Source organism: Malaclemys terrapin, chromosome 2 (genome assembly GCF_027887155.1).
Source record: "Malaclemys terrapin pileata isolate rMalTer1 chromosome 2, rMalTer1.hap1, whole genome shotgun sequence".
In the NCBI taxonomy this organism is placed as follows: domain Eukaryota; kingdom Metazoa; phylum Chordata; order Testudines; family Emydidae; genus Malaclemys; species Malaclemys terrapin.
The window spans coordinates 174651714-174676162 of record NC_071506.1 but is presented as its reverse complement, the minus strand read 5'-3'; the positions used below and the strand labels follow the sequence as shown (position 1 = coordinate 174676162).

The 24449-nt window shown below is 42.7% G+C and overlaps 1 protein-coding gene across 3 annotated transcripts in view; it reads right to left on the bottom strand.

Annotated features, from left to right (window-relative positions):
- Positions 1-24449, bottom strand: part of ZDHHC11B (zinc finger DHHC-type containing 11B) — a 92804-nt gene that overhangs the window by 5401 nt on the left and 62954 nt on the right. For all 3 annotated transcript variants that reach the window (XM_054018609.1, XM_054018611.1, XM_054018608.1), the window contains exons 7-10: positions 20585-20706; positions 18688-18746; positions 10162-10270; positions 2745-2832 (exon numbers count right to left, since the gene is read on the bottom strand). In XM_054018609.1, coding sequence (XP_053874584.1) covers positions 2745-2832; positions 10162-10270; positions 18688-18746; positions 20585-20706 — 378 coding nt within the window. The remainder of the gene's footprint in view (positions 1-2744; positions 2833-10161; positions 10271-18687; positions 18747-20584; positions 20707-24449) is intronic.

Genomic DNA, 24449 nt, shown 5'->3' with positions numbered 1-24449 from the left:
TCAGGAAGGCATTTGATACAGTTCCACATGGGAAATTATTATTTAAATTGGAGAAGAGGATGAATATGGGAATTGAAAGGTGGATAAGGAACTGGTTAAAGGGGACACAACAACAGGTCAGACTGAAAGGTGAAGTGTCAGGCTGGAGGGAGGTTACTGTTGGAGTCCCTCAGGGATTGGTTTTGGGACCAATCTTATTTAACAGTTTTATTACTGACCTTGGCACAAAAAGTGAGAGAGTGCAAATAAAATTTGCAGATAACACAAAGTTGGGAGGTATTGCCAACAAGGAGGAGGACTGGAATATGTAAAAAGATCTGGACAACCTTGAAAAATGGAGTAATAGAAATGGGATGAAATTAAATAGTTCAAAGTGCAAGGTAATGCATTTAGGAACTAACAACAAGAATTTTAAATTGGGGACTTATCAGTTGGAAGTGACAGAGGAGGGCAAAAGACCTGGGGGTATTGGGCAATCACAGGATGACTATGTGCCACCAGTGTGATGCGGCCATGAAAAAGGCTAATGCAATCGTAGGATGCATCAGATGAGGTATTTCTAGTAAAGACAGAGAAGTGTTAGTACCATTATTTTGATGAGATTTGAGGCACTTGTGAGATCTCATCTTGAATACTGTGTGTAATTCTGGTCTCCCATGTTTAAGAAAGATGAATTCAAACAAACAGGTGCAGAGAAGGGTTACAAGGATAGCAGAGAAATGGAAAACCTATCTTACAAGAGAAGACTCAAGGAGCTTGGCTTGTTTACCTTACCCAAATGAAGGATGAGAGGAGAGATGACTGCTCTCTGTAAATACATCAGAGGGAACAATAGCAGGGAGTTATTTAAGTTAAGGGTCCATGTCAGCAGAAGAGAAAATGCAGATAAACTGGCCATCAACAAGTTTAGACTCGAAATTAGATGAAGATTTCCAACCATCAAGAGGAATGAATTCAGGAACAGCCTTCCAAAGGGAGAAGTGGGGGCAAAACAAACCCTAATTGGTTTCAAAACTGAGCATAATAAGTTTATAGAAGGGATGGTATGAGGAGGTTGCAGACAATGGTATGTGGCCCATCTGCAACTGCTAGCAGCAGATATCTCCATTGGCTGGAGATGGGGCCCTTGATGGAGAGAGCTCTGAGTTAATACTGTACAGTGAATTCTTTCCCAAGTGTCTGGCTGGTGGATCCTGCTGACATGCTCAGGGTCTAACTGATTACCATATTTGGGGTTGAGAAGCAATTTTCCCTCAAGTCAGATTGACAGAGACTCTGGGGGGTTTTCACCTTTCTCTGCAGAATGGGGCCTGGGTCACTTGCAGGTTTGAACTAGAATAAATGGTGGATCCTCTGAAACTTGAAGTCTTTAAATCATGACTTGAGGACTTCAGTAACTCAGCCAGAGGTTATGGGTCTATTACAGGAGTGGGTGGGTGAGGTTTTGTGCCCTGCAATGTGAAAGAGGTCAGACTAGATGATCATGATGTTCCCTTCTGGCCTTAAAGTCTATGAGTCTAATGTAATGTTTATTTCTCGACTGTCTATGTACATACAATATATCAGAGTAAAGCAATAATGGTGAAACTGAGTTGTGATAGTTTATAGATTTTCAAGATTTATGGTAAAATATAAAGTTTTAATTTTCAGAACCAAAAAAAAATTATTTGTGACAAAGTACACCATTGTGGAATTATTTTTATAAAGAATGTTAAAATGCAGATTTTTGGTATTAGTTTTTTTACACACTCATACATTTCATTAAAAGAACAGGAGTACTTGTGGCACCTTAGAGACTAACAAATTTATTGGAGCATAAGCTTTCGTGGACTACAGAAGAAGTGGGCTGTAGTCCACGAAAGCTTATGCTCTAATAAATTTGTTGGTCTCTAAGGTGCCACAAGTACTCCTGTTCTTTTTGCGGATACAGACTAACATGGCTGCTACTCTGAAACCTTTCATAAATTTCATTGTTACAGTTGCAACAGAGCAAGTTGCAATAAATAACTATTAGCAATGAATGTAATATGCAGTGATTGTCACTGAAAATCTATTTACCAACTCTAACCTCTCTGTGTTATGTGAAAAACCTAAAAATATTTCTTATATTTAAAATAGGAAATAGCTTCAGTAACTTATCTGTTAGAAAACACTGACTTTAGTCAACAATATCAAATTTGTGCTAAAAATTGATTTTAAAAAAAAGAACTAATCATGCATGCATAGGAATTACTTTTTAAAAAGTTATCTTAGTATTGATGCTTATGATAAGTTCAGCCCTGGTGGAAATCTATGCCACTCCACTGAAGTCAACAGAGTTGCACCCAGTTACACTAGGGCTGAATATGGGCCTCAAAATTTCTCCTGAAAATACCCAACTGATTACCCCACATTAGCCAAGCCCATTTAAAGTTAGAAGAATGAAAAATGCATTAAAAACTATCCACTTTACTTTGACATTCTTACAATAATGGATTTTCTGCAAAGAAAAAAAAAACTTCTTGGCCAAGCCTTATAAGAAAGGTGGTACCCCATAGCAAATATCATGGCCGTTACAGTACAATATTCACTGTGGTGATCAGGATATAGTATAAGGATACAATATGTATATACATACATCAATTATGTTGTCAGTATATGTCCCGGTTAAGATTGGACTAAATGAATATTTAGACCTTAGTGGGGGGGAAAACTACACAGTAATTCTTCTGTAATTAAAATCAAGTGTTATAAAAAGGTCTTACCTCCAAAGTCTGCCATTTCAGTATCACTTATTTCCTTGTTCTGATGAATATTCTCACACAGAGTTTCTTTAGTACTTTTTGGCACAGTCTACAAAAAACAAATCAGATCTGTAAATTAATTCCAGCTATAGATTGCCAGGTCACTTGGGCATAGGCACCAACTTTCTCCGGCGCCGGTGGGTGCCCGCACCCCCCTGCCCCTTTCCCCACCCCAACTCTACCTCATTCCCGCCCCTGGCCCCGCCCCCATTCCAACCCCATCCCCAAGGTTTCTGTCCTAACTCCACCCCCTCCCTGCCCCATTGGATCCCTTCCCCAAATCCCCACCCTGGCCCCGCCTCTTCCTCCAGTGCGACACGTTCCCCCTCCTCCCTCCTTCCTCCCTGTCCCGCAAATCAGCTGTTTTGTGGTGCAAGTGCTGGGAGGGAGGGGGAGAAGCAGGATGTGGCAGCGCGCTCGCGGAGGAGGCGGAGGCGAGCTGGAGCAGGGAGGCAGGGTCACAGGGAGCTGCCGGTGGGTGCTGAGCACCCACCAATTTTTCCCCGTGGGTGCTCCAGCCCCGGAGTACCCATGGAGTTGGCGCCTATGCACTTGGGCAGAGCCTAATGCCGATATAGCATGCCACTGCGACTTTTCAGAATAATGAAGGCCTCTCCTCTAACAGCCTCTCAGAAGTTTTTCCAAGATACTCTCTGAATATATAAAACCAGGAGTCACCTTGACTTTGTACATTGAGCTTTTACCTAGTATGCCCACTATCACTACTTTTTAGCACGATGGTGATCTCCATAAGTTACAGCACAGTAGGTAAATAGGCGCACAGGACCACTGGTTGGGTCTACTATGGTAATTCCTGTCTGACAGTGGTCAGTACTTAGTGCTGCACAGGAAGGCCCAATGAGCACTGCTGTAGATAATTATAAAATAATTTGCTCACCAGGAAAGTTTCATTTGAGGTATCGGCAGTTAGGGACCAATTTTGCTCCCAGTCAAATCAGAACAAAACACCCATTGGCTTCAATAGTGTCCGATCAGGCCCTTTAGGATACAGCATGCAGCAGTGAGTCTCAGAGCCCAGGTCGATAGACACGGGCCTGCAGGGCTCAGGCTACCACTCCAAAAATAGCTGGGTAGACACTGCGGCTCGGGCTTTATCTCCCTTTCTAAAAGCCTAGCTAATGTAATGTCAGAGGTTACCATTACTAATCTAAGCGTCTAATCCTTTTTGAATCCTGCCCTCATCCCCTCTGGGCTGCCACGAGAGGCAATGTGGAAGGCTCTCCATTGTTCTCTATTCCTCTGCCCTCCACTGTTCGTATCTTCACCTCCCAAGAATGTCACCAGCGTGGGCAGCGGGTGAATCGCAGGCTTGGGGAGGCTAGCCCCTGGCCGGCCTGCCCATCCCCCTTCTCCCACTGGAGCCCAGAGCCCCCCTCGCCCCCCGACAGCCCCAGGCCGCCCGAGCGACCCCCCCCATCCCCAGAGCACTCAGCGGGTGGGCAGGCAGCGCGGACCCCAGCCCTGGAACGCCGGGTGGGCAGGCGGCACGAGCACCGGCTCCCACTGCTCAGAGTCCCTGGCTACAGACTGGCTCCCAGTAGCCCCAGCCTGGGGCAAGGGCGCTGGAGCCCTCCCAAAAGTGGGGGGGGCCAGGGGCCCCCACCCAAGGTGGAGGCAAAAGCAGGTCCCTCCCCATGTCCCAGGCCCCCCCGTCCAGGGCAGGTGGAGGGACCCCAGCTCCCCACAAGGCTCTCGCCATGGCCAGGCTGCGGCTCTAAGGCCCCCCACCCCGGCCTAAGATTGATCAGGGAGAGCTGCACAGGCAGCTGGCGTGAAGTCGCGGACCCTCCTCCTACCCCGGGTAGCTGTGGAGCCTGGGGGACGGGGACACAGGCCGGGGGCTGCTCTCAGCCCCCCTCCCCTCCCCCCCCCGCGCAGGTGGAGGGTCTCCTGCAGCTCCCCACAGCTGCCCGGGCTCCCCAGCCAGGCTCCATGCTGGCCTGGCCGGAGGTGGAGCCTTGGGGGGGGGTGGGAAGAGGGGTCAAAAAGTGGGAGGGTATAAACCCCTGACCCCCCAGTTCCAGTGCCACTGGCCCAGGGCCCCAGCCACATGGGAAGGAAGGAAGAGCCACAGCAGAGCACGGCGGGAAGCAGGAGGGGGACTGGGGTGGAGTGTGGGCAGGGCTACGCAGGCAGTTTGGGTAGGCTTAGACTTCCCCTGCCTTTGATACCCGCCACCCATGATCACCAATCCGCCTTCACAACTTATCAGGGCTGTTCCCAGAAGCAGTGGGAGGTCAACGTGATTCATAACAGTTCTGACACTTTTGCCCTCAAGGATCTAAATAGCAGAAGTAAAACTGATCAGTGCCTTCTCATCTTTGCGCAGCTGCTGCTTACAGAGCTATGAGCACCAGTAGATACACAAAAAGAAGAACAGGAGTACTTGTGGCACCTTAGAGACTAACAAATTTATTAGAGCATAAGCTTTCGTGGACTACAGCCCACTTCTTCGGATGCATAGATACACTGGGGCTGCTAGTGGACAGCATTGCATCTGTTGTATTCAGATGACATTTGGAAAGTTATTTTCAGTTTCTAAAAGGTCCTTATCAAGTTCTGGAGAAAGGCATGGCAAGGGAATGAGTGGATTTTCCAAGCCCTATCAATATATGGGGAATTTATCTATGCGAAGTTTTTAAAAAAAATCAGAACTGTCACACAAAGAGTTAAGTGATAGTATTACTTGCATGATTATCACTTTTACTGTAATGCTTTTTTTTTTTTTTTTTTTTTTTTTTAAGTCTTCACATATTTCCAGTAAAGAGCTGTCTACAGACTTCTACCTTTCCTTATCTCAACAGTCATCAGAAAAACATGTGGCTGCAAAAATAAATAGCTGTGAATAAATTAGTGAACAATGAATGGCTCTTTTATGCTAAGGTCTGGAACACTTCATGGTTTGCCTAACTGTTGGGAAAGGGACTATCTACAATAAGTTTGCTATGACAACGAACAGACTGTTTACTTATCCTTTCCCCCTTTCCATTACTCTTCAATAATATTAACAACTGATAAGGATGAAAATTAGAAACTATGTATAAACTAACACAACAGATTGTAAACTTTTCAGGGCAGCGATTGTGTCTTCTTCTCGGGTCTGGAAAGTGTCTAGCACCCTTTGGCCACAACCACAATCTAAAATAATGTTAGGTGAAGATCAGCAAATCTTCTCAAATGTTAATCTGAACATAAGAACAGTTTGCAGACCCCAAGGAAACACTGTTCCCAGGCACTTAAATTCGTAAATTTACCCTCTGCAGGAGGGAGCCATACAATTCCCCATTATTTAATGAGGACCAAAGAAAAGCAAGGCAAGAGAGCAGAGGAGAGTTCTGTGTTTTTTCCACCTTACTATCCACTCTGATACTGGTTGGACTGTTTTCTTGTGGCCAGGACACAGACAGCCATTTGCTACTGAAACTTCTGGGTTCTTATCAGATCAAGTTTACTTTTATGTCATTAATTTTTCCTTGTGCAACAAGTACCCCAATGAAGGTGTCCAGTCAATAATTTTTCCATAGTTTAGATGTTTCATCATTTCCTGGTGCTGTCAAGCATTTTCTGTTGGGTGAGGATTAGAGGTCCAGAGCAGGCCCTGAAGAATAGCCTCTATGTGCAGTATGCCTTATTTCCGAATTTTCTAAAGGCTGTACCAAACAGCGTGTAGTATGTCCAAACTCTAATTCCATAAGCTAACCATCTCAAAGACAGCAGCTCTTCTCTGTGGCAAGAAGGGCGTCTTCAACCACTGTTCCATCTCCTTTCCTGTCCTGCTCAACTCATGCCTCCCATTTACCTTTGTTGTCCATAACTCTGGAATCATCATTGACTCCGAACTCCCTTCTTCTCCTGAAAATCTGCCTTATCACTGTAGTGACTGACTATCCAGTTACTCACCCCTTTAACAGATTTAAGATCTGGCACAAAGTCTTGTTATCTGCAGGTGGAGTTGGAGAATGAACATAGGAATGGAGCGGACTTGCTGCAGTATAGAATAAGGGCCCTAATGCTGTGCTAACTTAGTTCATTTTGTTACGACGGTTGTTTCTTACTCCAGTTGAAGTAATTTACTTGAAGGCATGACTGATTTATCTCAATCAGGAGACAAATCACTACCTCCACAACAATGCCCATGAATGCTACTGTCTTTACTCCACTTCTGCTGAAACCCTCATCCATGTTATCGCCATAACTACTGCAACTCCATTAGCCATGGCCTAACCAAGTCCCAGCTCTCCCGATTCCAGCACAGAGATGGCTGATGCTTTCCTATTCTTCATGTACAAAGCAGCACCACTTCATCTCCTCACTTTCCTCAAATAGTTCCACTGTCTCCCCATTCATTTCAGGCTCCAGTTCAAAATACCCATTCCTGTTTATTAAAACCCTACATGGACTTGTGCCAACCTCTCTTTGCTTCTGCTTGAACACTTTCTTATCCAACACCTGCCTCCTCTTTGTCCCCTCACACAGCTAGGTCCAGGAGTCTCCTCTCCTGCAGCTCATCCCATCTAGAATAAGATTTCACACCACTTTTCATGCCTCTTCTACATTTCTCAATATTTTGAAGAAGTGTAGGTTCTGCTGACCATCCCTGCCAGATCATGGTCCCTGTCCTCCTTCCTGAGATACAAAAGCAAGTGACATGACACCCTGGTTACTTACTTGTTACCTACCAATGGAGAGATAGCCACCTGTGCTCCAAAGAGATGCCACTGAGATAATTTATGGTATAGAAAGAGCACGGGCAACATCTTACACATCTGTATTTTCAAAATGAACTATACAGAATGCTCCTGCCTGTTGTACACCTTTAAGGCATACCTTAGAACACAGATGCATAGGATGGTCATTATTTGTCTTCTGGTGCATTTCCTGGGCAGATGGTGACACTCTGCCATAGTGCACCTTAGGTATTCACCAGCAGCCAAGTATGCTCTCTTGTATGTAATGCCTAAACTAAAATACTCATAGCCCTGCCCCCTGGGCTTCAGATAAGTCTTTATCTTCTTTAAATAATCCACAGGAAAATATAAATCAGTTTAAGCCTCTAGAAGAATATTCTCCTCATCCTTGCTATTACACTAATACTACAACAGAAAGAAAGTTCATTATGCAATTATGCACGCGTGTACACACACACACACACACACACACACACACACACACACACACACACACACACACACACACACAGCGCTTCCCAGGTAAATCAGTGAGATCAGCGGTTCTCAACTGGAGGTCTGCGGCACCCTGGGGGCACAGGACCCCCTGGCTGAAACCTGGTGCCCCAAGGCCTGGCAGTGGCGCGGGGCAGAAGCTGGGAGCCCTGACACTTCCCCCCAGGGCTGAAGCCGGGAGCAGCAGAGGAGCCCTGGCGTGTCCCCACCACTCTCGGCTGAAGCCGGCAGTGGTGTAGGGGAGAAGCCAGGAGCCCTGGTGTCCCCCTGGCTTGAAGCTGGGAGCGGCGCAGGGCTGAAGCCGGGAGTCCTAGTGCCCCCGGCCGAAGCTGGGAGCAGCGGGGGAGCCCCGGCATCCCCCCCTCAGGGTGCACCCCCAGGCTGAACCTGTGAGCAGCGCAGGGCTGAAGCCCCAAGCCCCGGTGTTGCCCCCACAAACTGCAGCGCCTTACCCAGAGTGGGGCAGTCCCAGGAGCATCTCCCCCCATCTCCTCTTCCCCAGTCCCTTTCAGGCCCCACACTCTAGCCAGGTCATAGGTCAGAAGTCAGAGCCAGGCAGTGCAGGGCAGCTGCTCCTCTGGCTGGTGGTGCCATGGAGCAGGCAGTTGTGGCATCCCCCCGTCTGCTGCTGGTGCCCAGGGTTGTGGCTGCTCCTCAGCTCCCAGACCCCTTTGACTGCTCACACAGCTGGTCAGAGCTGCCTGGGTGGGGGGACCCGGCTCCAGGGTGGCAGAGCCTTCGGGACGCAGCCACTGCAGGGGGAGCCCTCCCTGCACCCTGAGCTACCCTCTGCCCACATCCAGCCCCTAGCTACCCCCTCTCTGCACCCTGAGCTACCCTCTGCCCACACCCAGCCCCTAGCTACCCCCTCTCTGCACCCTGAGCTACCCTCTGCCCACGCCCAGCCCCTAGCTACCCCCTCTCTGCACCCTGAGCTACCCTCTGCCCACGCCCAGCCCCTAGCTACCCCCTCTCTGCACCCTGAGCTACCCTCTGCCCACATCCAGCCCCTAGCTACTCCCTCTCTGCATCCTGAGCTACCCTCTGCCCACGCCCAGCCCCTAGCTACCCCCTCTCTGCACCCTGAGCTACCCTCTGCCCACGCCCAGCCCCTAGCTACCCCCTCTCTGCACCCTGAGCTACCCTCTGCCCACACCCAGCCCCTAGCTACCCCCTCCCTGCACCCTGAGTGGTTTTCAAACTTTTTGAACTGAGTCTCCCCTTTGAGTTATATTTTTTGGTTGCATCACTCCTGGGTGGCCTGCTGAGGTGAGTCAGGGAGTGGAAGTGGCTCTCCCTTCCTGGATCACATTGTGCGGGGCAGCCCTGCCGTCCCTTCCCCCACCCCCAAATAGAAGTCAAATTATGCCTATGCCCAAGGATCCCCCCTGCCATCCCGGAGCCCCAAGTCCCTTCACCCCCACGCCTGCTGGGCACTGGAGTTTTTATAGCATGTCAAGGGGGGCCTCAAAGAGAAAAAGGTTGAGAACCCCTGAGTTAGATAAAAGGCATATGTTAATCCAAATGATAGAGGGATCAATTAGATGACAAGTTTTAAATTAGGGTCCCTCGACCTAAAACATTTAGCTATAAATAAAAATATTACTAAAGAAAACTCTGCAGTTTAATTAGAAGGTTTACAAAAAAGGAGAATGCACGGAGGACAGTAATAGGTAACCTTAACAATATTATTTGAATGTAATCAGAGCATCTATTTACCTACCTTGCTCTGGTTGGGTAAGATTGTTTACTGGCTAATCAAACTATTTATGGATAGTTTAGTTCATCTCTGCTTATTAGGATGTTTTTTTGCTGAATTACTATGACTGCCAATTTCTCCAAAAGCCTTCTGATGCAATTATAAGAGAGGATAATGACATTAAGGATTTCATAAGGAGACTCCAGTAATTTTATTAACTGATTTTTATCTCTCTAATTAAAGAGCTTGTGTTAAGCTCTAAACATTTTGAAAGTGGAGGTCGGGGCAGTGGATTAGGTGCTACATTTATAGTTCTGACTGTGTTAAAAATTAGTACAGTGCGCGCCTGCTCTTTTATCTCTCCAAGGCTTGCATCTGCATCATCTTTTTGGTCTGAATTCTGTTGGTAAGATTCATTGCTGATAAATTAAGATAGAACATTTTTGCTTGTAAGTAATAAATGTATCATCATTACCTCTGGACCAGGAGACAAATTGGTAAAGGAAGCAATCTCAGATGCTTCAGTACAGATGACGCTTGGGTGTTTAATGGAGAGCTGTCCAGTTTCCTGATACTGTAGAGCTCTAGAAAAAAAGCAAGAGGAAATAAAAAGAAATGTCAGCTAAGAATTGAATTTCACCCTGATTTTACAGTCTCTATACTCAAGCAATACTTCTATTTACTTTCTGCGCAGGACAAGACTGTACCCTTATTTGTGAAAAGTGGCTTATGTGCAAGCATCTGGGTATTTATTACTTTTTAGCTAAAAGGTTCTCAGTGCCTACAGTAACATTTCATTGGTATCCCAGAGTTGCAGAACATGTAACAAGTCCGTAAGAACAAATGCCTTTTAAAACACGATTTAAAAGAAACCTCCCTTTACCTCTAACTCATCATTAGACATATAAAACTAAGTTGAGAGAAAGTCAACTTAACCTTTTAAACCCAAAATTACAAAATATTTTTACTTGACTTTAATTTCTGAAATGGCTGATTTGAAAGGTCTTTGTCATGGCAAAATACATCCCTTGATTTTCCCCATTTTCATTCTCTGGCAGGTCCAAAAAAGGGAAGAAGTTTCATGTGGAAACTGACCATTTGCTATAAATGTGAAAGAACAAAGGCTAATAGCAGAGCAGCACCACAAGAGGCCACTAATTAAAATGATCATTTCTAGGGCCACTGCACGCTAGATATACAAAAGAGAAGGGAGGAAATTCTAATATTATGCAGAATACTGGCTAATATTTCTAGAACTGGGTACCTAAAGTTAGGCACTTAAATCCATATTTAGGGTCCCCGGTAAGCTGTTTGATTTTCAGAGGTCCTAAATATGAATATTTCTGCTTAAAGTAAGCAAGACTTGTGAATGTTTAACTCTGAAAATCAGCACACTTATGTACCTGGATAATTTAGGCAATTCAGTTTGAAAAATCTGGCCGCTTTGCACTTAGATAGCATCTTTGCTCAAGTGATCTTGAAGTGCTTTGCCTACAGTCATTAAGTTTCCTAACACCCTATGGAGGCATTACATCCACTTTACAAATTGATCAACAGGCACAGAGAGTACACAACATATTTAGTATCCTCTGCTGGCCTCACCGCAGAGATATTCTGCCAGCAATTTAGCAGAAATCTACAATTCCTATCTTACTGGAAGTAGCGATGCAGAACAGAATCAGACAGAACAGTGGATTGTGAGAAGATCTCTGTAGTACCACATCTTAATACTATCAGTAAAAATCTCTGCAGTTCTCCCACTGCAAAGACACTTCCCTGATCAGAGATAATTTCATAAAATGTAATTTTATAAGTACAGTTAGAAGTATGGTATCTTTACTTCCTTGATTGTGGGATACAATACAGGAAGTAACATTTCTTTAAACAAGTGGTTTTGTTAGGGGGATCTGTTACACATATGCCTCTCTTCTAGAAGACAGGTTTTAGAGTGGTAGCCATAAGTGCCGACTCCATGGGTGCTCCAGGGCTGGAGCACCCACGGAAAAAAATAGGTGGGTGCTCATCACCCACCAGCAGCTCCCCGCCCTGCCCCCCCGCTCCAGCTTACCTCCGCCTCCACCTGTTCCGCGAGCGTGCTGCTGTGTCTTGCTTCTCCCCTACCCTGCCCTGCAGCACCGCGAAAAAGCTGCTTCACGGGGCAGGCAGGGAGGGAGGGGGAAGAGGGGGAACACAGTGCGCTGGGGGAAGAGGTGAGCCCGGGGCAGGGATTTGGGGAAGGGATTCAATAGGGGCAGGGAGGGGGGGCGGAGTTAGGGCAGGCACTTTGGGGATGAGGTTGGAATGGGGCGGGGCCACGGGCAGGGAAAGGGTGGATCAGGGTGGGGCCAGGGGTGGGGAAAGGGGCCAGGGGGCACAGGCACCCACTGGCGCCAGAGAAAGTTGGCGCCTATGGTGATAGCCGTGTTAGTCTATATCAGCTAAAACAATGAGGAGTACTTGTGGCACCTTAGAGACTAACAAATTTATTTGGGCATAAGCTTTTGTGGGCTAAAACCCATTTCATCAGATTCATGAAGTGGAAAATACAGTAGCCAGGTATAAATACACAGTACATGAAAAGATGGGAGTTGCCTTAATTAGCACTGACCCCTCACTTGGTAAGGCAACTCCCATCTTTTCATGTACTGTGAACCAATTTAGTTTAGTGGAGAAGTTCAAGGTTAGTTTAAATCCCGTGACATAGAATGTGCTATGAGAATACCTGCAGCATTCTGCTCTTACATGTACTTTTGCTGCAGGAGAACATTACATCAGAGTTAACATTATAAAACCGCAGTCCTCCTTTAGTGTTATTCTCTGTTGCTTAGCTATAGCTTGAGTCATTTAACAGTTCAAAGGCAGCCAATACAAAATATTTGGATATTCATGAATACTTTCCAAGCCCCAAGACAAAGAAAATGCCTTAAAAACAACTTTAAAATAGCAGTTAATTTTGATATTGACATCAGTGACGCAGAGGTTACACATGCCTAATTACAGAGCATGTTTGTACACACACCTCTGAACACCAGGCTGTTATATAAGTCACATTGTTAATGGCCTATTAGTTTTAATTTTTACAAGCAGCTGAAACAATAATTCTTCAAAATTCTTTCATCCCCTCAGTATGCTGCTTCAGGTTTTGTTGCATCTTATCATTGGAGAGTTAAATCAAGCCTACGGGAGTTATATTGTTGGAGATTGTGGGCATATTTATCATTGCACTGCAATAGTCAGGGCCAGTGGAAATTCAAGAGGCACAAATAAATGAAATCAAAACTTTGATTCTAGAATTCTTCCATATTTTTTCTGTTTTTAAATTAAATACAAGTTCCAATTCTTCTCTAAGACAGAGAGCATCAGCTATCAAAGGGAAATGCCATAATTTGTAGAATTGTAGAAATCAAATGTTTACTATATAAAAGCATTAAACAATTACACACAAAAACCCCAACCCTGTTGTTTCTTTCTGGTGGGGCTTCCCTCTCTATCTATTATTGCACCACTAAAATCAACAACCAGCCATTCAAGTTTGTGTCATCCATAGATGTGAAAACATCCACAAAGCACAGGTAAGCATTATTATCCCATTATTATTATCTCCATTTTACAGATGAGGAAACTTAAGAGCAGAGCAGTTAAATGACTTGCCCAAAGTCCAGTGCTATATCAACTAGTCCATGCTACATTTAGAATATAAGCTATTCAGGGCCAAGACTCTTTATCTATTTGGCAGCACCTTATAACTGTACTGTACAGAGATATAGAAATTTATGAGACTGCAAACAGTTAATAAGAGCTACCATTCTACTTCAAGCAGAAGATCCAATGATTTCAGCTCTGTATTTGAAAGCATGATAAAGGCAGGAGAGTCTGGAAACATTATTACATTCACAGTGTTAAATTAACTTCTTTTACAAGAACATTAAAAAAGAGAGAACAAGAGAACAGACAGATGTTAAGTATTGTTGTATATGTTTTAATAGAAAAAGATATTAATACAAATGTTAGGGCTCAGAATTTATAATTTATGGTAAATCAGATTCTGGATACAATAATACAGATGTTAGAGGAAAAGCAATATATGTGGGAGTTTTAAAATCACTGTGTGTATGATGGGAATTCTATCTAAAATGCTATTTAAAAGAAGAGGCACAAATATAATGGAGACATGGCACATGGCTGTTGAGGGTGTCTCACTGCTTTTAACAAAGGGTAATATACTGAGTGAGAGCAGACTTGGCATTCATGGGTGAGTTTATTAATGTAATGACAATGTTAGGTGGATGAACAATCAAAGGAAAAGGGTATTCTGATCACTGAAAAAAGATGTTTCTAGTACAATCTATTTACAGGAAACAAAGAAAAATTATAAATACCTGAATACTTCTCGGACACAGATACCATAGGTCTGTGCAGGACAATCTAATAGAAGAGAGGTGGTAATACTTTTTGCTAAACACTTCCCTTTTATTGTTTCAGCACAGCTCATAGATACAGAGAACAGATGTATTTTAATTAAGGGGTCCTTGAATGGTAAAACTTCTCAAATTTAGCCAACGTACATGCTCCCTATCACGGACAAGCTTCTTTCTTTTTAAATCAATTTTTGAGAAAGGGCTATTATTCTAGTGGCGGTTTTAACAAGGTGTTTAATCCCACTTTGGATCAATCGAATATACACACAAGGCATTCAAGAGGAAAAACAAAAAAGCCTGGTGACTGAATAGTGACCCCAGCTTAGAATTAAAAAACTAGAATATTTCCAGAAATATATAGAAGAAAATGACAATGAAGGGGGTCAATAAGATGTTCTCGGGGATGCTGAAAGGTAATAATAAAGGGGATCCTTATAAATAAAGCATCAGACCTCCGAGAGCTCTTGAAGAAGAGAGTTTGGTTAAAAAACTTTCTGTTTTGGAAGGTAAACATAAGTCTACAGGATCTAAAAGAGTGTATAAGAAAATAATTCCAATAAGAGGGAAGATTAACCTGTTACAAACAGGTAAGGATGAGCAAACACTTAAAAACATTAAACAAAAGTATTATGAAAAGGACAATAAAGCTCATAGGCTTTTAGCCAGAAAGTTAAAAAAGAAACAGGATAAATCAGCCATCCCTCTGATTAGAAATAAAGAGAGATTTAGTAACTGGCATAAAACAGATTTCTGAAACATTTTCCACACTTTGTATGTTTCAGAACATCCAAATCCTGAACTTATAAACAGATATTTGAGAATGTGAAACTACTTCAGCTCTTGGGGATGATGTGGCAGCTCTGGGTAGGCAAATTGTTGCAGAGGAAGTTGAAGTTGTAATTAAGAATTTAAAATCCCAAAAAACTCCAGGTTTTGATCAGATTTCTGGGGAGTGTTAGACAGCTCTAAGTGTTGTTTAATGACATATTGCAGGGAAACAAGATATCAGATCCATGGAAAGGGGCAAAGCCTGTCATTCCTAAAGAAGGAAATGATCTTAACAATTGTGCATCATACTGACCTATTTCTTTAATTCATGTGGATGCTAAAATGTATGCCAAGGTACTAGCAAACAGATGGAGTCTCATCAAATATGTTCACTCTAACCAATTTGGGTCTGCTGGTGGCAGGCATCTATCTGATAATATCAGAAGAACTCTGAATTTGATCTATAATGTTAATTCTACCAGTTCTAGTGTGCACAAAGCTCTTTGGGTGCTGAGAAAGCCTTTGACCAGCTGGAGTGGGAGTACTTCAGGCAGATTTTGGTAAGGTTTGGGTTTGGAAATCAGTTTTATAGGGGCACATTGGCCCTATATAATCATCCTCAAGTGCCTGTTTTGGTTTATGGTCATCAATCCCCTCCTTTTAATTTGAAGAGGGTACAAGATGGGGGGATAACCGGCAACCCTGATTGCTTTGGCAACGGAGCCATTTGCAGTGAATGTGAGAAACAGACCCCGGTAAAGGGCACCAAAACACCTTCTGGATTAGACCACAAAATAGCTTTGTATGCTGATGATGTCTTGTTATAGCTGCAGGATCCAGAAACCTGCACTGGAATCTGGGCTGGTTGAGGATTCAGAATAAACTACAATAAATCTGAAATGTCAATAATTCATATTTCTAAAAAGGTACAAAAAACCCTGCATTCAGCGGCATAACTTTAAATGGATAAAGAAATCTTTAAAATATTTAGGAATAAATACTATGGAGAACTATACAAATATTTTTAAGGCAAATTACCCTCCAATATGGAATAAAATACTTGGTGGAATGGAACAAATCTGAGATTTCTTGGCTAGGATGACCTCGATAAAGATGGATGTCCTCTCAAAGTTACTTTTGTTTCAGTCTATCCCTGTCTGTATCCCTGACAGGACATCCAAAAAATGGCAGGATGTGCTATTAAAATCCATATGGAAAAAAAGAAGAAAGGGTAGTTCTGTATAAAGTTGGGTATAAGCTTACAAAATGGGGTGGACTAGCTTTCCCTAATTTGGCTTATTATTATTATTATGCATCACAATTAAAAGATGTGATCAACAGGATTAATAATAGACCTTCCAAATACTGGGTGAAACTTGATTGGAGCCCAAATATAGCTATTCATAGTAATTGTTGGGTTAAAAAGAAATTTAGGTCACTAAAATAATAATTGAAAAAACACCCATTCATGCAGCCGACTGTAGTAGTTTTGGACATTTTTTTAAAAAAAAATTCTTGTTGCCAACGGCTTCTCCCTTAGCTACTTTAATTAACATTTCCTTGGAATAAATTCCTTATTAGCAGAGTGATTATTCATTATGAGTAAGAGCTAAGATTACTCAAATCAAACAGCTGTTCCTGGGTCCTGATTTGAAATCTTACCAAGAGGTATGTAATAATGTAAACATTGAAATATGGGATCTTTATATTTACAAGTCAAACATTTTATTGTGAAATCTGGATATAAGGCGGCTCCATCTAGACCTTTAACCATACTGGAGGAGTTAACCCAAGAGCAAGCTGAAACAAAAAGTTTAAATTTCTAAGATATATACAATTTTTATTGAAACAGATGTTGATAAAAGGTGGGAGAGGGATTTGGACAAAGAAATTGATCTGGATGAGTGAGTATATCATTAAGGGAATATACATCTTAAATTTGTATAACTCAAAGAAAATGTTTATAAATTGCTGGATAGATGACATTTGATTCCAGTTAAGAGTCATCATATTTTTGCTACTAAGGAGGTGCTTTGCTGGAGGAGTTGTGGGGAAAGGAGAAAATATGTGGGAACACATGTTGTGTTTATGTCCAGGAAGAGATTCATGTTATGACAAAAATCTGGCTTTCTAGAGATCCTCTGATCTGCTTACTTAATGCTCCAGAAAAGGATCTACATTTTAAACAAATTAATGTTGTTATTGTTAGCAGCTAGACTTTGTATTGCACATTACTGGAAAATGTGATTCCTCCTCCTATGGAATAATGGCATAGTAAAATATGGACTGTCCTTGTAATGGAAAAGTTTTCATGCCAAGCATATACACAAGAGAAGCACCAAAAAAAGGATAGGCATTTAGAAATTTGGTCACCCTTTCTAGTGTGCTCAAAGGAGGGAGGATCCCCCACTAGCAAACCAGAATCTTCAGCCAGGTTGTTTGAATATTAACCTGATCCTGAATATGTACAATGTAATATGTTAATGTTTATTGTACAGTTGCCTTAATAAAAAGATGGAAGTTTTCTAGCTTCAGACAAGCAAGATAAATCAGGAGTCATGGAAGAAGCCAGTCTCAACTTGCCGCCTCTATTGCAAGAAGTCATTTACTCTAACCTGTGCTCCCAGTGTGATCTGCCTCCCTTACTGCTTGTACCAAATTCCTCCTTTAAACTGGGAACCACTAATGGGGAACTGGATTATATCAGAGAGGTCAGGCAGGAGAGAGGAGACTTGGGTTGAAATCCTGGCCCCAGTGAAGTCAATGGGAGTTTTGACATGGATTTCAATAGAACCAAGTTTTCACTATATGGTGTAAGGAACTGGGAGATAAGGCCAACAGCAGAGTGCAGAGAGCATGAAGATGTCAATCATGTTGAGTGCTAGGATAACAAATTGGTTTCTCATTTGGGAGAGAAAGGGAAAGGAAGATAGATTTTAAGCCCTCCAGCACAGAGCTTTATGGAGGAGTACACTCTACTGGGCTTATCATCTTGGACAGCTACCCTTCTTCTATCTCTTCTGCCTCAGAAGTCTCTCTCTCATTGCCTGCCTTCTGACCAGCCTATCCTAGCAGGCTGTCTGTGCTGAGCACAGCTGCAGCCAGGAAAGCAGGCTGACAGCATTCCAAGAATGGAGACCACCATTTCCACTAAGTTCCCATTGTGGAAAAGTAAATTATGAGAAAAAAGGAATAATTTGATTTTTTTTTTTTTAAATGCAGCCATGCTTGAGATGTTACCAAAGGTGCATGTGAAGTCTGGAGTTGCTACGGGCTCTAGTCTGTTAGATCTGAAGAGATAAAAAAGTGTTAGGTTCTCAGGACCAAATGTTATACAGGGGTCACTTTTCAATGCTTCCTTTTCAAATCTTGCAAAAAGATTGTCTGAAAACATCATAGAAAATTCAATTGTCCTCTAAGAAATTAATATGCTAAATTCGGTGAAGCAATCTAATCTTTAAGGTATTTAAAAAGAGGGATTTTACTCCCGAATTTCCTACAAATCACAATATTACCTTTACTATGAAGCTGCTCCCACCTCCACGATTTGGCTTTATATGATACAAAGTCATTATTGCTAAATAATGGAAAGCAGGAGGAAGGGATGGCAACATTTTTACAGTAGGTTATGCATTCTTTTTAAGATTATAGGTGTTGAGGTTTACATCACACATGATCCCTGCCCCAGATATCACACATTGATTTGAATCGAACAATTTTTAAATCTTCAGACAAAAGCTGTTCACTGTAGTTATGCACAGCTAAGGTAGGCTTTAAACATGGATACATTCTATTTAATTTTATATTTAACTCACCCAGATTGAGATGAAACTGAAACCTCATACTCCTTTTGTTGACTTGCTAAAGACAAATCCTAAAAAAACCCCAAAAAACAAACAAAACCCCCACCACATGTTAGAATTTTGTACCTCTAGACAGTCTCTAGACAATATTTTTGGAAAGTTTTATATTGCTTTGAACAAATGAGGCAAAACAAATATTTGTATAATGCTATTAAAATACATTTTTTAAATGGTATACTAATTTATTAAACAAACAAACCCTTTACTTGTTACTGAATAAGTCTCATTCTGTGGGTGGGCAAAATCTTGTGTTTTAATATAATAATTGATCTTATTTATCCAGCACTCAACAATATGCTAGGTATTACACACACACACACACACACACACACACAGTCTGTGTCCCAAAAAGCTTACGATTTTGAAGGCCAGAAATCACATTACACAGAAGAAAACAAGAAATGGGAAGATTAGAGGAAAGCAGGAGGAATGGGTGGCAACATTTTTACAGTAGATTATGCATTCTTTTTAAGATTGTAGGTGTTGAGGTTTCATTTTAAATGTTGATAGGATCAGAAGTTCAAAGCAATACTTGTACCTGAAAGTCAGAACACAGACCATATCGTAGATCTTTGAATATAAAGAGGACTATTAAAGAGAGAAGTTATTATGATGGACAACAGCATTTGCCATTTTTAAGACCAATAGAAGAGGCACTCATTCCCACATGCTTTACTGATCCAGATAACCAATCTGGGGCAACAGGTTAGTCTCTCATTTGCACTGATGTTCTTTATTAAGAGGTCAATATGCTGGTGTTCTTCCACGTGATTACATTAGACAATTCACAGTCAGCTGCAAGATTTTTGTCTTCTGGTGTTGTTGATGTTACAGTGTTGCCACTTATGATTTTAATCAGAAGTCATGATATTTGGTGCTTTTCTTAAACCTCCACCTCTTAGACTCAAGTGATTGAACAAGTCAGCTTTCATTTAAGGGGGGGGGGGGGAAGGTAGTAAATTTATAGCCCTTATGATTGGGAAGGAAAGCTTGAAAACAAACCTGAAGAGCTCAAAAACTGGAAGGCAAATAAAAAGAACCCCACTTTAAAAACAAAACAAAATAGAATCTCAGAATTTTTCAGCCAATCTCATACATTTTGGGGGCATGAATCAAGACTTCTGAATGCTAGGAGGTGGCAATACTGATGAGACAGAGTTTTAGGTTAAACTGCAGACAGTCCTCATATCTTTAATAATGTTTGCCTTGTTTGCTTTCCTAGCTTCAGCTCAGAATTTTGGCATTCTGTGGCCCTTCAGCTGCTAACTATTAACAATTTTTAAATGTGGACACAAAGCTGAACTCTAATCATATGACCTCAGTGTTCATGGTCTTTCTGTGCTTCAGCACCTCAACATTGGTGATTTTGCACTGCCACTTAGCATGTGCACTCTGGTGCTGGTGGAACTTGTCAGGTGGACATACTGAAAGAAAAACAACATACCCAGAATGCACATCCATATAAATGGGTGGTGAAGGCAACAGTCCGGTACACCATCAGCTTGTTTTTTCAATTTAAACCCATGCTGGATCCAAATTGGTTTTTGCAGGGGTTGTTTTTGGTTTAAGGTCCATCCTTCATTATGAGATAGCACTTACCAAGCATTTACCAAGCTACCTACAGTAAGACAATTTACTGGAAAAAAATTCCCTTATCAGCATTTTAGCTGATTTGGTGTAAACTTTTCCTGAGCTCATCTGTTAGCTATCAAAGAATCCTTCCTTCTCAGGTGACGGAATCCCTAGATTTCTGGCCCACCATATCAATTTCCAACACTAACTTTGCAGAACTCACAGGCACCAGAAAGAAGATGGATTTCTGGATGCAAGAGGGGGAACAAGGTCCTACCTGTAGGGGATCCATTCTGACAGATGTATTTTCTGTTACTTCCACATCACTTTCTGGGTCCCTGGTATTCTGCGTGCGTCGCTGCTTTGTCATATAGTCAAAAGTACTCAGCTTCTTGCCCACTGTTTACAACAAAGAACATAAACTACAATTTAATTTAAATTTATCCCATGTAGCTATGCAATTTACAGCACAAAAAAACCACAGCACCACATTTTAAATAGGAGATTATCCAACCTCGCTACACCACCTGAATCAAGGACCCACAATGTGTATTTCTTTGTTTCTGCATTTATATTTCGCAAACTCGAAAGGCTGTGAAGTGGCCACTTTGTTTCATCTCTATCATCAATAGCATCTAATCATCGTAGCACTTGGTAGAATTGTATTTCCTTATGGATATTCTGTTGTAATGAACTTCAGCTTCATCAATCATCATCATGTGGGATTTGGCATTAGAAACTGTAAATCAACACACTTATAATGATGTAACCGTGGAGAAGTGTCCCTGAAATGTTGTACAGTATGATGCAGCTGCAGCCAGTTGTTACTGGCAGAATGACAGACAAGTTTTCAAGAGGCTGCACTATACCATGTTCAGAGCACAGGAAGTCCTGGAAAGATTGAAAGAAATATTAGGTGCTCACAAAGAGGGGAACACAGAGTTAAGAAACTTCCTTCTAAGCTTTGAATAGCAAATAGAGCTGTTCAAACTGAGCTATTTCATTCCGGCCGTGTCTATGTGTGAAAGTTCTCTTCAATTTCAATCCATGCTGATGGAAACTTGGAGGTTTCACTTTGGAATTTCCAGTTAGAAAGAACCCAATATCACTAAGTACCTCTCCACCCAAAGCATGGTCAATCTGTGGAACTCATTGCCAGGGGATGTTGTGAAGACCAAAAGTATAACTGGGTTAAAAGAAGAATTAGATAAGTTGATGGAGGAAAGATTCATCACTGGCTATCAGCCAAGATAGTCAGGGATGCTACCCCATGCTCTGGGTGTCCCTCAGCCTCTTACTGCCAGTTCCTGGGATGACAGAGGATGGATCACTCAATAATTGCCCTGATCTGTTCATTCCCTCTGAAGCACCTGGCATTGGCCCCTATTGGAAGATAGGATGCTGGGCTAAATGGACCATTGCTCTGACCCAGCATGGCCATTCTTGTGTTCTTAAATAAAATGCACTCAAAATGGCCAACTTTCAACACTGAAAGCATGCCAAAAGTCTGTGCAATTTTGATACAAGCTTAAAATTTACCCCAACTGATTGTTAATCTTAGCAACTCTGTCTACATATATGATTGGTATTTCAAGATGGTGACGAAACATGAAACCAGATGAGATTCATGTGGTTTTACATTTCAACAAAACTTTCTTTTGTCAATTTCTACCATCGAGTCTCACACAGTAACCAGATACTGATACATTTCCCCAAGAAAAAGGAAAACGTAATGGAGCAGGAATCTGATTGCTTTTTCTCATCCATTGTCTCTGATCAATACATTTTGAAATGAATACATTTAAGGAAAAACAAGTGATTTAACTTTTTAGATCTGGTCGCTGTACCAGTAGTTCTAGCAGATTTGGAAGAAAACCAAGCCACAAATTCCTTTCTCCCCTGTTCCTAATCAACAGCAACAACAGGCCAAGCAGCCTGAAGACAAGAGGAAAAAAATCCTGATACCTTTTTAAACAAGTTTTTTCACCATTTCCCGTAGCAGTTTCTGTGCAGGCTGAGGCATTGCTCTAGAGAAATAGGCTCTGTACATAGGCACAGAGGCACCCCTCAAAATTTTTCCCTATGTACACACCGTCAAACCCTGTGGAGCCATCCCCACTGCAGCTGATGGCCCCAGCACCTTGCCTGCCTGGTCTGCACCATCATCAGCCCTTGCCTTCTAGCCTGGCCCACCCAACTGCAGTGTTACTTCCCACCTTGAGAGAGGATGCAGACTGTTGGAAGTGGGGCGAGGATGGGCAGGCCCCTAGGGGGGCGGGGGAGCCCTGGTGAGGAGGCTATGACCATGCATCATGATAGAGGGACTGAGGCCAGAATTGAGTGGCATTGTGGCCCACACTCCCATGCACAACACCATTCACTCAATTTTGGTCCTGTTACCCTCTTGTCACGACAAGGTTTGGTGGGGCCAAGGTTTGGTGGGGCCAAACCTGAATGGGTAGTGGTCAGGTAGTGCTGCTTCTCTTTGCCACTACCAGAGGTATGCGCGATTGCAGGCCCCACTGCATGGGCACCTGGAGCATGGGACCAGACATCATTAAACCCCCTTTTTTTCCCTATGGCACGGTTCTGTTTGTGTCAGGTCTGGGTGACCTCATTATCCTTAAAATGGACATTTCTACACAAGGATTTTCAGCAAGTACCCTTGCATTCATTCTGGAAAACAAGTACAACTGACTTGGTTAGCCTGTTTGGTAGTTCCCATCCCCGGACAATCCCTGTTCCTGACTCATGGATGAACTGGAAGTGCTTGCGAAGATCTGCACAGCTTAATAGGAGATTATTGGGTAATTCTGCCAGGTGTTTGTTTTTTTTTAAGCCAGAGTATTTTCCTTTTTCCTGCACTTGCGGAATTCCATTTACACCGTTCCCTGTTCTCACTGTTTTCTTTGAGCACCTCACAGCCAACACAGCTGCCCTCGAGTCCAAGCCATGGGCACAGTGCAGCTCTCCCTGGCTCCATGCAGGGGTCCTGGGAGGAGGGACATGTGCAGGGGAACAGCTGAAGAAGCAGCCCCAGATTTGTCCCCTAACTCTGGGAGCAGAGAAAGAGGAGCTATGGCAGAGTTTAAACGTGTGGCCAGTTCTGGGATGTTTGAAGGCACCGAAGAGGCTGCCCTGCAGCAAGGAAAAGAGCCTCTCCGGGGGGCATGAGGTTCAGGTGACTCAAGAGGGGGCTTCTTGGCTTGGAAGTATGCTGCCCACAAAAGCAGGAGTTAGAGCCATAAACCTATCAATACCCTGCCCAGGGGTAGCCAGCCAGCTACAGGAGTCCTCTCCTATGAGCGACTCCAGGCCCATTTTTCTTTTTTTCAGGGCACTGTGTAGCTTTCTCTACCTGCTTGAGAGAGAACTAGACCTGTGGTGAACAAGCAAGCCCCTCATATAGAGGGATGACACCACCAAACGTGTTCATTGTATTGCCTCCACCTGCTGGCTGGGAGGTACTATTCCCAAACATCTGCATTGATTGACCAAGAATCAGCAAACTTCTCTCTAATCATAGCCTGGCTGAGAAAAGTAGATATAAATGCAAATATACAACAGTGTAATATTAAGTTGCACTAAAATATAAATGTTTTTTTCTTTGTCAAAGCCTTTTACATATACTAGTTTATTCTTTTTGGGTGCATTGCAACAATTAAGTGCACATACCTCAGTGCTTCAAAACATTAGTGGAATTATGTAGTCTCAGTAGCAAATCCATAGTTAAGGTGTTGAGACTTTTTCATAAAGCTAAATTTTATACCATCTGTCCTCTAACATCCATCAAAAAGAATCTTTCCACTTGAATTTTTGTATGTTTGATGTCCTGCCAGAGAAGAATCATGTATTCTAAAGCTAGAGATGGACTATACACTGGCCATTTAAGATCTGAAACCTCCAAAAATGACTAGTATTTCATTTTGCAAAAAGTTTAACTTATTTGCCATTTCATGTAAACAAATAAAAACAACAACGTTAGCCTACGAATTCCAAATGTGTTGCATTTACTAATCCTTAAGGAGAGTTCACAAACCAGGTTCTATTAAAAACTTTGCTGGGAGGTTAACTGAATACTGTGTGCACTGTAGGGGAAAACATTTCAAGTGCTTCAGAAATTCTTCACGAAAATTATAGCT